General features: G+C 47.6%; 1 protein-coding gene across 1 annotated transcript; it reads right to left on the bottom strand.

The window, feature by feature from the left end:
• Window positions 1-12,594: 12,594 nt before the first annotated feature.
• On the bottom strand, window positions 12,595-13,341 carry LOC119443823 (sex-determining region Y protein). Its single transcript, XM_037708475.1, has one exon. The coding sequence runs from the start codon at window positions 13,339-13,341 to the stop codon at window positions 12,595-12,597; it is 747 nt and encodes a 248-aa protein (XP_037564403.1).
• Window positions 13,342-13,981: the final 640 nt, after the last annotated feature.

Raw genomic sequence — 13,981 nt, forward strand, 5'->3', positions numbered from 1 at the left:
TCGGGGTTGGGATGCATGGAATGCCCGGTAGCATCATGGGGATAGCCATACCAAGGTGTTGCGACAGCAGGGTTAGCAGGTGGCATGCGACGATGGCAGAAGCGCGCGACATGGCCGGCGAAACCACAAGCGAAACAAATTGGTCGGTTGTCGAGTGTGCCAAAGGTTCAGAACTTGGCTTCGAGGCGGAATAGGAGGCGACGCGGGAGTAGGCACTGGTTGAGGTCGCATGGTCGCAGGAAACGCGAATGTCGGCGGAGCAGGTCACGCTGCGACAGCGGCATAGGTCAGAGGTGCAGCCACGGGAGGACAGGGTTGAGCCAAAGGTAGCGATTCGGCAAGTTCCTCGCGAATGGCTCTTCTAATGGGAGCAGCCAGAGATGTGTCAGGCTTTAGAGGGCGATCGCTGAGAGGCAGCATAGACAGTTGGCGTGCCACCTCCTCACGAATAAAATCCTTAATCTGAACGGAGAGTGAGGACTCGGGCGTTTTGTTGGAGGGAAGCGTGAGGCCCGAGAGAGAGTGGCCAGGTGCAACAGCGCTGCGCGCAAGGACCCTTTGTCGACGCAGCTCATCGAAGCTCGGGCAAAGAGTGACGACAGCAGCGACAGATGAAGGGTTTCGTGCGAGAAGCATTTGAAATCCATCGTACTCGATGCCATTGAGGATGCGCTTCACCTTGTCCTCTTCACTCATGGTGGAATCGACGCGGGCGCAAATATCCACGACATCCTCTATGTAGCTGGTGTACGTCTCGCCGGGCTGTTGAGCGCGCTGGCGTAGCCGCTGTTCAGCACGAAGCTTTCGCAAGGCTGGACGGCCGAAGACTTCCGCGAAAGCTGTCTTGAAAGCGGACAAGGTTTGGAGTTCCCGCTCATGATTGTGGAACCAGAGGTTCCCAACGTCAGCAAGATAGAAGATGACGCTACGTAACTTCGTCGGTCATCCCACTTGTTGTGGTCGCTGACGCGCTCGTAGGTAGAGAGCCAATCTTCCACGTCAGTCTCACCGGCTCCGCTAAAGACAGGAGGGTCCCGCTGCCGCTGGACGGCGCCGCAGATGATGGGAGTGGCGGAAGCTGCAGGCTGATGGTCGGTAGGCTCGAGCATGGTAGCGACTGAAGCAGTCGGCAACGTTCGGCTGCGAAGTTCCAGGGTGAGGTCGGGGATTACAGCACCTTCCACCAAATGTAGTGCGACGATTTATTAGACGGCATTGACGTCTCACACAATCGAGATAGTCCACGAACGCTGATCGCGTGTTGTTGTTGTTGTTGTAGCCTATCACACCTGTGGCTCCTACCCACGGAGGGGGATTGGCCAAGAAATGGGTGGATTATTCCAAATTAATATGGAGGATACATTTCCGAATATCTATGAAATTACTATTGAATAGCGTAGAGTTATATGTTAAAGTAAATCAAGAAAGTCATATCGAATGAGTAATCATTAATTTGAAAGTACAAAAAAAGGATAGAATTCAGCAGGGTATTCGTTTGGAGTCTGTAAGGAACGTTTGGACGGCGAAGCAAGCATGCCTGTGGCTGAATCCCAAAGTGGACGCCCCGAACGAAAGAATATTAGGTTCTGTTAAGTCCATGCCAAGGCTTCGCGTGCACAGCGGCAGATGCAAGAGCGCTTCTTATTCCTCTTCTTCACTACACAGGTATTGCTTCGAAGAAATATATCTTTGTTGCTTCGCCTTTTAAAGCCGTTGGTTGCGGTGTTTTTCGGGGCCGAAGAATCGTCCAGCGCGGTGCGGATCCTCGCTGTCGCAGAGCACTGGCTGCCCACTGCTGGGTGAGATTCACAGAACGCCGTCTCGAGGGGCGCGGCTCTGCACTCGCGGCAGCCTCCCGGTTTCGGTGTCGCGCGCGTGAAGAGCCGAAATTCGTCGTGCCACAGTCCAGCGGGTAATCGCATTTTTCCAGATCCGAAAGTCGATGACTGGTACGGAGAACTCGCTTCAATTTCGCAATTACGATGAGCCCACTGGAACTAATAGTTTAAAAGTTCATTAATAGATCTTTCTCTTTTAGCGACTCATTACCCCATAGCAGCCGCCATCCCGTGGTCGCCACCACTGATGGCATGTCTCCAAAGGAACCTTCCTATTATTTCAAGACGGGGATATTTAAATTTTAGGTACTCCGGTTTATGAGGAACACATTGTTGCGCAAACAGTAAATAAAGACTTAGAAAGAAATGTAGGAAAAGAAAGGTGGGGCAGTAAACTTACAGCAGACCGCTGAAATTCAACAAATGCTACATACCTGCATTTATGTCGCCTCGAGCGATTACCGTGACGTTTTTATCAGCTGCATCTCGTTGTCAAACAGAAAAACCGACGTATCACTTATTCAAATCATGCCTCTCTCTTTTATGTGATAAGCCTCCAAAAGTTCTCTTGCTAACGTATCACCACTTCTCCAAATTATCTTAATCTCATGTAGTAGTGACTCACGTCTGCCGGCCAAACAAACCATGCAATGCGCAGGTAAATGCGCATACCTTTTGTTCTTTATATAGACAAAGTATGCTCCCGTGCCCAGACATTTACACATCCCGTTTGGCCCACGTTTCAGTGGTATCTATAGTATAAAACGCCTGTCGCACATTCCACGTACGTGAAAAAGCTTTCGCAAAAATTTTTCGATGCCTCTATTATAACCGCAGATAGAGTTAGCTGTCACACCAAACAGCTCCAATGGCGCGCTGGAAATTACACAAGGGGTTGGCAAGGGTGCAAGGCCGCGCCTAAATATCGGTCGTTCTCGTTTGTTTTTTCTCTCTTTACGGCGCTGCTTCCCGTTCAGGCGTGTGCATCGCTCACCCGACGCCACATGGGCACTCGGGCTGCCTCTCGTTAAAGTCCCTATATAAGAAAAGTACCGCCATCCTTTGATAAACGCCGCTTCTCTCTCTCCTGTATCTCCGATTGGACGATGATAGCGCGCGCTTTTCAATTCTTTATATTTTCTATTTCCGCCTCAGAGCCATGTTGAAAGTCCTCTGCGCAGCCGCAGTCGCCGGCGGCGGCGGCGGCGCGCGCCCGGACTGAAAGCTTGAACGTGGACTTTCTAGGTGCGCCACCGTCGACTTGGCTTTCGCAAGCAAAAAGTAAAGAAAAAACCAAGCGCTTTAGGAGAGGAGGCGGCGGAGGAAAGAGTAGATGGCGGTGCTTTTCTAGGGACTTTACCTCTCGTCGCAACGCCCCTGGAGTGACGTCACTTGCAGAGGCAAAGCCGAGCACGCTGTTGTCGAGCGGCCAGATATAGCCCCTGAAAAAAGAACTGGAGGACGCTGAAGCTTCGCGATAGCGTTATCGGGTCCCATTCGCATCGCATTTTTCTTTAAGTCATTTTCACTGCAACAGAGAACGTGGGAAAGCCAGCTTACGAAGACCAAGCTTACACCGATACTCTTAAAGTCGGCTTCACTTTTAAACAGAAATGTATTGCTGGAAAGAGGTTTTTCCAGGTGCAATATAAGTTGCCTTATATTAAAATGTGAAGGCCCTAGCACCTTTTTTAATTTTTTTATCAATTGTTTGCTCCTGCCCCGACGCGCGTGCGTGTCAAAAACGCATTAAGGCAGTTTCACATGGAGCTATTTCCGTCGCATGCGATGAAAATCGCAGTCGCAGGGCCCATTCTTTGATTTTCGGCTGTGACGAAACGGTTGGTAGCAGCGTCGCAAGGTCGCAGTGATCGCTGTGATTTTCCGTCGAAATTGCGCCGAGAGCTATTTCGCGGTCTGTTTTGGAAAATGGCGTCGGTCGCACGACACAACGTTTATAGATACTTTTTTGTCTCTAAATGTTGGCTCAACAAGCCTCGAACAGTGGAATTATTTGAGTGGAGCCGTGGATTGCGCAATCGGCTCGTATTATCACCACCGACACGCGAAGAGTGCAGATAAAAACTCGTAGGTCGGATTCGGTTCTGTGATTTCTATGCATTTGTTGACACGCTACGTTGCTAATCACGCGACGCTGTTTTTTATGTTGGCTTCGGGTGCTGATGGTACGTACTTCTGCGTGATTTCCCGTTATTCACAGGCACTGCGAGTTGGTAAATACTACGAGGTGTCCCTCACGAGAAGGCATGGCCTTCGGATGTCGTCCTAATTTTCTGGTTGTAAAGACAACTCGCGATATACAAAAACGCCACAGTTTTAGCGTGGTATGCTTTTACGGACGGAATAATTTAAAGAATATGCAACTACGGACAAATGCTACGGTCAATAGGTCACGCTATACGCTCGACCATATAGTTGCAGTCGGTTGGTTTGGGCTTTCATGAGCATTTTCCCCAATAAATTATCTCATTTCAAGGTTCTGTTACTTCCGCTGCGAGACGCGACTGCTTTTCAAGCGCGCAAAGCGAACGTGCAAAGTATATATCGCAGTGAATGTTCTACAATAGCATATTTAACGCTTTGACTGGGAATAAACAGTATTGTCAATTTGTTTTCGAAGCAATATTTAAACAGTTCTTTTCTCATTTTTTATGATGTATCATTTTTCTCCTGCACAGTAACCAATAAACCTTCAGTGTGTAGCAGACTTTGTATCCTTACTGCATCTGTATTAATCCTCACATTAAAATGTAATTGCATATTTCGGTTACTTCAGTGCATCGAATTACTTTTGTTTAGGCTGGTTGTAACATATCGCAGTACTCTAAGAAACTACGTCGCCATAAACATCCTTGCCTTTTCTTGTTTCTCTGTCTCTACTTCCTGTATAACACATGCAATAGTGCGAAAAGCAGGCAAACACCTGGTTTTTATAAGCAGTAGATAACTCATTAAACAAAAGCAGATCAAAATTGTGCAGTGAAGTCAGTCGGTTGCATTCCTTTGTGTGAAAGATAGCATCTTTTCAAGTGTGGGTGGGTCTTGCATGTCCACAGCTCATAAAGTGTGCAGACTCATCACGAGGCATAGGTATTGCCCACAAAGATGGAGGAAATGTTGCCAATGAATCTCCACTTTCATGTATTACTGCATAAACTCGTATAACCATATGCCATCATTACTCAGTCGAGCTTGCTAAGAGTCATATTCACCAAAATTCTACTTATCCGAGCTTGCTCCGACTCACATTCACCAAAAATCTACTTGCCGAGCTTGCTTGGACTCATATTCACTAAAATTATCCTCAGATGAGCTTCCCCTAACTACCACATGACAATATTCACTAAAAGTTTACCCAACCGAGCTTGCTTTTACCCGTATTCACCAAAATTCTACTCAGTCAGGCTCACACGAACTCAAGACTCGTGGTTAGTTCGAAGTCTTAGTGAACCGACGTTTGAGTGTGTTCACCGTGCTATGTATCCATTACACTAATATGACCTGTGCGGTGAATAAGGAAACATTGCATAAGAGTACGTGTTGCATCGGGTGAAATGAGGACAACTGTACACACTGCAGTTCGTTTTCTAGTGTTGAACTGACCGTTGCGTGAAAGCTTCGCCTCATGTCGATTCAAGCAAGTGCATTGCATCTACATCATATTTTTTGCCAATCCTGCTGGCTGTCCTGGCCATTACTGGGGTGCCACATTTTGTACATTTCAACACAAAGCATAATAAATGACTGTGGTGCAATTTATTTTTTAAAAAATATGCTTGCATCGCAGCACGTATAACAATCAGAATATGATACAAACACATGCACATAGGTTGCACGAAAATGATAAATACATAAACAGACGGAATAAGCTTGCCACCACCTATTGAAAAAAAAAGAAAAAGCACAGGCCAATGCTGCAATGGGACTACGCATAACCATTCCCCTTGCCAGGTACATGGGCTATAGGAGAAACACTCGTGCAACCTAGCAGTTACCTCGAGGTAGCAGCTGTGGACGCTTTTGCATTCGCAGCTGGCCACGCAACCACGCTAACCAAGTGTGTTGAGTGTGTACTTGTACTTCAGCACACTCCTTACTGTCGATATCTCAAAAATTTATAGTGGCTCCTCAAAATTTTCAGAGTGTTTGAATTCTGAGACTTCCAAAGGTAAATATTTTTATTCCATTCTCGTTCAAGGTGAAAGCTCATACAAAAGCTTAGAGATATTGTCAGTGCCCCTCACTTTCCCTCATAACATAAGTAGTCTGCTATTGAGATTCTAGCAGCTTTTCAACAGCAACAAACGGAGTCAGCTTCCCCTGTTTTCAGCATTGGGTTAACGCAGGCAATTCAGGGAGGCATAAAGAGTTGCTAATACAATCGGTTTGGGAATACCAGACTGGATTGTACCTTGACGCTTTCCTTGCACTTTCTCATTTTGGTCAAATCTAGTTTCAAATGGCTCCAATTAGCAATCTCTAACATTGGTCTAATACAGGTTAAGTACATGAGTAGCTTAACAGACTGAGATGCTGGCTTGCATTTCCAGGAAAGGAACCATAGAACGTGCTCCAGTTGCATATGTTTTTGGTTATCTGGGGTTTCAGCCTCACTTTTAAGATGTGCTGAGGGAGGTAGAATCACACGTATGCTATTAGCGGAAAGTTTCGATAGCTTCTTACTTTACACTTGCCACTATGAATACAAAATTTTGTCATTAAACAAACAAACCTACTCCTAACAAGGTATTTTAATGTTAGCCGTGGGGCTACGCGGCTGCACTACGTACTGCAGCATATTGACTTAAGCTTCTTGATTCACATTCACATCACATTACAGCGCGAGAAACAGGACGAGAAAGTAGACGACGCCCATGTCTGTCACAATGATATGATACTACGTAAACAACTGACTGCAGCTCCTAGAAAAATGTGGTGTCAGCTTTTACGCCTTTCGAAATATTCAGAGAGCACTTGTATGAATAGTTACAGCACACGCGCCGAGACGGACGAACCAGGCTGGCGCTAAGGTTAACGTTCACAACAGAAATTTCATTGCAAGTTCAGTAATTACACACAGATCATTTTCGGCTTCCTTCAGGGGCAGACGTGAGCTTTTGGGTTGGTGCTTGCTGCTAAGTTTGGTGCTAGAGTATTGCTAGGAGCAGGAACTGTTTATGCGCAATCACGAGCAATACACACACATCTTTTTTTCAGAAGCTGACGTTAAGCACAGGTAATGTTGGGGGTCTCTGCGTTGGCATGACGACTTCGCTGTAGCCGAATTCCGAGTACTGCCTATGCGATGACAACAGCTATAGGGGCTTATTGATAGGTCCTCTTCTAATTTGGTGTACCGCAGGAAGAACGACACGGGCATCAAACACACACGAGACAGCACACAGCGCTGAACAGCTGAACGACCACCTGCGAACAGCTGTTTACGTCCGCCATTTCTCCTAGCATTGAACTTCATAAACTGCAATTGCGCACTCCAATCGAAATTAAACTTTTAAGCGTTTTTAAATTATAAACGCACGTATTACTTGGTCCTAATAAAGAGAGGTCAATTATATTATAACGTGCATGTCTTTTTCATTACATTAAAGGAATTTATTCGGCGTGTGCGACAAAATCTGGGAGCAAGCAACCCTGGGCGTCGCATCAGTCGCATTGTTGAAGTCGCACCATGTGAAACGGCCTTTAGGCAGGTGAAGTCCCAATTTGACCTGCCCAGAATGCGAGCGCTATCTGGATATGATTTTGGCAAGCAATGTACCCGAGCGCGCCGTTGTTGGTATGGTATAAATGCAGGAAAAGGGGGTTGGTGTTTGATTTTCCTCGTAACAGCATTATGTTTTCTCGTACATTCAAATTACAATCCGACGCCACTATGTCTGTAGGTTGTGGTTAAGTCGTACTTCACCATTTTTCTGACGGATTTCACTGTGAAAATTTAATTTTTGTTCACTAACACCTTGCTCCACGCGGAAGGCCTGCGCGGTCCGCGTAGTTGGGGATGATTTTCTCCGCCATGGACGCCGACATCCACGCCGACGCTGACGCCGGATTTTCTGCGATACGTGATCGCATTAAAATAAGCTAGCACCAAGTGGGCCCCGCCGCCTCCTCTCCCAGCAGCTGCAGCAACGCCTCTATGTTGTACACAAGGAAACTACGGACGCGAGAGCCACGGGCACGGCCGGGCACAACTAGCACGCATTCGCTGTCGCGGGAGCTGCGTCTTCGGCGCCCATCGTCCCAGACTTCGTCACCCTAGCCTCGGCGCGTGTGCTGCGTGGCCGGTAGAGGTGTGCGGTAGAGGTGTGCTGAAGATGTGTTCATGTTTACCTGTGCGCGCGTGACACCGTGCTTGTTCATTTAGTTAGTAAGCGAATATTTACAACTTTATACGGCTGATAGAACTACTATCTTTACTTCGTATAGCTGTCTACTAATTTGCTATCGCAATCGATGCTTCGCCTTTCGGCCGAAACTGCGACTTTTTAGCAAGCCGTTTGCGCGAGGCGTCGAGAACACCAAGGACGACCCCGTGCACCGATCAAATAAAAATGCGAAATCGAGTGGACATTGAAAATAGCTTTTGCTCGACCTTCTAAAAACGTAGTGCGTCCCGTTTGAAAACTTGCGATTTGTCAGCGCCGCCAAGCTTACACGGATGTCCATTGCCAGCGAAGTGGCGCTGACTTCTCGAGCGTCAACGCTGAGCGCGTTTGCATGCAAATGCATTCGTGTCCGACCCTGCTTGATCGCGTGAATAGTGTTTGCCACTGAAAACGTTTTGCTGACTTAAATCGTCTATAAAGAACTTCCATGACACGGTCTATACCCCTAACTGAGTGAACAAGTGGTAACCGCACCATCAGCAGAAACCTGTCAGTTGAAAGCCCCCGAAAGAAAGAGGTTTCTTTTTCAGGGGCTTCTGTGTCACGCTTCAACACACTACGGGCAGTTTTGTACATTGTCTGATTGAATACCGCAGGTTGTTACACTTTCAGACACGACAAAAATCACGCCATTGCTCCGCGAATACCGGTTGGTTGGCTGCTTGGTTGCTTCCAACGTAGCTGCTGACGAGATTGCCATGGAGATTGCAAGCGACTTTTCACTGTGTTTGTCACGACATTGTGAATTATCTGCTGCATTGCGTTGAATAACATTTTGCTCACATATTTACAGCAGCCTCTTCTACAGATCAGCAACGTTTCCTTGATGCGTTGAAAAAAGGTGCAGCGGAACCATGAGGTGGAAAGCGGAGGAGTGTATGGCGAAAGCGTGAGAAGAAAACAGTAGTGCGGCGACGATGGCTGCGAGATGGCGCCACAATGGCGCGCCTCGTCTGGGAGGTCTGTCGGCGGTTGCTGTGAATCGCGGCCACGCGTCACCCATGCGCTGGCTCTCACGATCTCCACATTTGCGAGGCCGTCGCGCCACACTTCGCTCCGTTTGCAACGTGCCGCATGAGACAGATTGTCCGCGGCAGCCAAAATATCGCGAATTGAAAACACTTATCGAGCTGCGCTCAAATTTCGCACTAGCGAGTAGCGTAATCGTCGACGAATTTTTTAATATTGCAAATACAAGTTTCCAAGATATCAGTTCAACGTTGGAGATGTACGCGTTAGAAGGGCTTTATCAAGTTAAGCGACTTAGATCGACGTTACTGCAATTTGAAGCATTCTTTGGCTCATTTTGGCACTTTGCGATAAGTAGGTTCCTGTTTCGCCTCCCATTAAGAAAAATGAAATATTAATTTTGTAGGACCGACGTGGGAATCGAACCTCTGCCGACGAGCACGCCAGCCGAGTGCTGCATCCATGTGGCCTCGATCTTTTTCTTTGCTTTGTCTTTCCTCGTAGCCAAGATAACAAGCGTGTTTTTCGCGTTCCAAAGCCGGCCATCTCTTTGAAACACTCGGCGCATGCACCCCGCGCCACTTTGTCGTCTTCTTTCCTTGTGACAGCTCGCGCTTTGAGGCGCCGTCTTAGACTCCAGTATCGCATGGACCCGCCCACTTTTTACAGTAAATTCCCCCTATCATTTTACGTTGCGCACAAACTACACGATGTTGTACCGACTTCATCATTGCGCAAATTAATAAATTTTTAACGTTTCTTCGCCAAAGTACAATGCGATCGTTGTTTTAACGCGCACCACATGAAACAGCCACATGTTGAAACAGCCACATGAAACAACCACGTGCCATTCTGAATTTCTCACGTTTGCGTTCGTCTAATATTTATGCAGAACCCAACGACCACATCTTTCGTAGGATCACATCGAACGGCCGGCACACAGCTCATGTTATTCCTGTCATAGGATCGACTACAACGTTGTTGTCATCGTGCCACTGCCGTCACACAGACATATACTCGCTGCTCACACACATCACTACTCAATTGCAGGAACACGCTATTCCACCTGGAATCGCACTGCGGAAACCGAAACAATGCTGGACAGCCAGGTACCTGCAAAATGCTTCGCACAACATAGCTTCCCACAGTGCGCGTGCGATCTGCGCAATCTTATATACGTAAGCATTTCTATGTCGACTCACTAAAGGAAACCGTCAGTAACGCCGTGACGCTTTCACAGCAGAAAGAAAATCGTGTATTAATAAAATAAAACAAAATTTACATAAATGAAAAAATTAGGTTAATAAAACATGGAAACATATACAATAAATTAATATAAACATAACCCCCTGGCCACAGTTTCTCAGGACCAATAAAAGTTCTTGTCACCGTCTTAAGAATCTGGTGCCGTGAGCTTTGAACAGGCGACATTTTTATTCAAATACAGCTGTCTTAATCACTGCGCTACCTATTCTTTTTTCCTTCTCTTTGCTCATTACATGGAAAACAAAACTGAAGATATAACAGAGTGGACATAGCTACACACTTAAAATCCGGGCAAGCACACACATACGTCCAACAAGTGCATCCAGTCAAGCGGAGGTTCCGGCGCAGCGTACAGACTTATCATATAAGCTGCACTTTTACGATAGAAGTAACTTCTAGATCGCGTTATTTGTTCATGACGATGACATAGTCTAGATCTCCATGGGTTGTATAAAGCCAGTACTATGAACATTTCATAAGGAGGCCCGCCTCTGATGTCAATGTCCTTTTTCAGTGTACGTGGAAGAATATCCCCCGAAAATAAAGCATCCGTGCAATCTATGAAGCAGTAATCTATGGTTTCAGCACGTGGACAGAGTCTAGAGCTCGTGCACAACGGCACAAAGCAGGTCCTCGAGTTCAACCTGGTTCTAACAGGTAATGTTTCCGAAGGCAATTTCCGAAGGACGAATTAAATAAGGTGCCCAATACAAAGAATCTGCGAAAATCAACTCTGCCAGTGCAGCAGAAATTGCTTTCGACTCGTAGCCAAAATGTAATCCCGGCTGAACCTATCCTTCAAGAAAAGACATGAGTCAACTACCTCCTCGAGAAAGCCCCATGGAACTTGTGGGAGATCTTTAGCATGTGACACCACCATATTAGGAAGAAAATTAACGAATCGGAGCTGCAACATTTCATGCACAAACGAACGGTCACTGTCTCGAAAGAAAAACAGGCGAGAAACAATTTGCCGGCCCCTCCGTTCTCCCAGGGGGGTGCAAAACCACACGGCTATCGTGTTTCGCTACCGTAGCAAGCATGCAGAGCGTCACCGGAAGTTTAGGTTACGACAGAAACAACTCAAGGAGGCACCAGGGATGAGCGAGAAACAGCAGCACCAGGAGTCATGAATTATGGTGACGATGATAGTGACTAAGAGCAACAAACGCGTTGCAACCGCGTTTCTCCGTTTGCCTGTAAGACTTTCGCGGCGTTTCTCGTCATTATAGCAGACACACAAACGCTTGCTTAAGTAGCAAATGCCTACGCATACTTTAGGTTAACTCCCACAGGCGTTTCTGCCTGATTCTTTTTAATGAAAATGCCGTGTCCATGGTCATGTCCGGCCAGACAGACATCTCTTTTGACAGCAGTACGGCATTCCTTTGCATACAGGAAGGTAATAAGTTTCATGTGAATATTATATTCTTACGAACTCTTAAATGTTGAATGTTTGATCTGAGGACTACATGAAGAGCGACACTCGTGCGCTAAGCGTATAGTACGTTTTTGATTGCAGAATAAATCGGTACGTTTTACTAACAGGTACGCGTTGGAGTTGCTTCAAGAATTAAAGCATAGGGCCACAGTTATTGGCAAAGCAGCAGCGCAGCAATGGTGGCAGCCCAACTGGAAGAATGGCTTGGGAGGTGCTGCTTGCCCCCCCCCCCCTCCCGACCCCCACACGCACTTAAGTGGTATCTGGAGGAAGATTCTTTATGTGTAGGGGAGCCAGGTGTGCTTCCGTTGCTGTTGCCCTGTGCCCTCTTGCATCACATAAGGGAAGCAAAGTATGGCTTCATCACTTCACCGCCGACCACGCCATGCAGCGTCACCATCAAAATACTGCCGCTTCCGTACAGAACTCTCACTGTGATCATATGCCTTCAGCAAAACCGGCATCATCTAACGCAGAAGCTGCACAATTATCCTTTAGGATGCACTTCCATGAGTCGGCGACATCCCCTTGATTGCAGCGATGACAACGTCTTGGTCACCCGACTCCCCGATGAGCAAGTGCAGGATACGCATTGTTTGCGCGGGGGGTAGCGCAGCAGCAGCCTCGATAGAACACAGCTTGGCTGCACGGCTCACCTCTGTCTCTCGGGCTGCTTTAATGTTCTGAAGATGTTGATCAAGGTGAGCTCGGCATAATTGTGGAAATGTTTCGACTGCCTCTTCGAAAATTCAGCCAAAGCTCTTAAAGCAGTCACTTTTACAGGCACCATTTGTTCTTCGGGATCCTTGGTCGTGGCCGGGACAGTGGCCGTCGGCATACAGGCCACCGTTCCCTGACAGGAGCCCAAAGTGCTGACTCGAGCAGCACCGCTGATAGCACCGTGTGTGCTTCTTGGCGTCGGTGGCAATGGTGGCGGATGTAGCTGCTGCTGGAACTTCGGGCTGCCTGGACCCTGGGCCGTGACCAAGGAAGTAAGCGGCTGCTGCTCCTTGACCCAGGATCTGTCGTTGTTCAGCTTGCTGGTAACCTGCTTGGCAATGCGTTCCTGCTCCTTGCGCCGGCGGGCCTCACGCGGGTGGTGCGCGTAGTCCGGGTACTTTCTTCGGTGGACGGCGACTGCTTCGGCTACCTTGCGCTGGAGGGGCTCCTTGTCGGCGGCGCGGAGAGGAAGCCGCAGCTTTGCCAGGCGGCTGCTAATGCGCTGGTTGTTTTCGTTCGCATTCATGGCGGCCACCGAACGCCTCTTTTCTTGTGCGAACGGCATCAAGGCACTTGGCGGTGGCGGAACGTGCGATCGCCGCTGGTAGCAGTGTTGCACCTCGCTGCTCAACGATGCACCCACCATGCCGCGATGCGAGGCCTCATCGGGAACTGCCATCGCTGCTTCTGCTGCTGGTGCGCAGCCTGTACGAACAGGCCCTGAATGCTTCCTAGGCACTTAATGGCGGTGCTTTGCTGAAGCGGAGCCAGGGGCACCGACGACGGCTGGCCTTTCCTGCGACTTCACTCTGCGGAGCCGACAGCGTCCAGGAATCAGCCTTTGTCGCAAAAAAAGCTCCCCAGAAAACAGTCGTCGTCTTTGTCTCGTGCAGGGGCGTATGTAATAGGGATGATAATGATCATGGTAAAGACGATGAAGATCGCCATTTATGGCGTGTACTTACTAAGGAAATATGCCAATATTAAGAGGAATTATTTTAAATGTTATTCTAAGAACAGAAACGAAAAAAGGCGGACTATACGAAAGACAGGAGAAACGAGTGTAGTACATAAGTGATCAGTCTGACTATTTGAAACAAAGTTATCTAATACCCATGTATGAAGAAAATAAAAAAACAGAACAGTAAAGAAATTCAGCGATTCACTGAAATTAAATTAGGTGAAATAAATTATCAGCAGAGAAGTAGTGTGAAGCTACACAAATTTTCACGGACATGTTTCTTTAAAAAAATCACCGACGATTACGAAACTCCCTAATGCGAAATATGAGCGCTGTACTGTAGCGTCCACCAACGCCG

Source organism: Dermacentor silvarum, chromosome 1 (assembly GCF_013339745.2).
Source record: "Dermacentor silvarum isolate Dsil-2018 chromosome 1, BIME_Dsil_1.4, whole genome shotgun sequence".
Taxonomy (NCBI): domain Eukaryota; kingdom Metazoa; phylum Arthropoda; class Arachnida; order Ixodida; family Ixodidae; genus Dermacentor; species Dermacentor silvarum.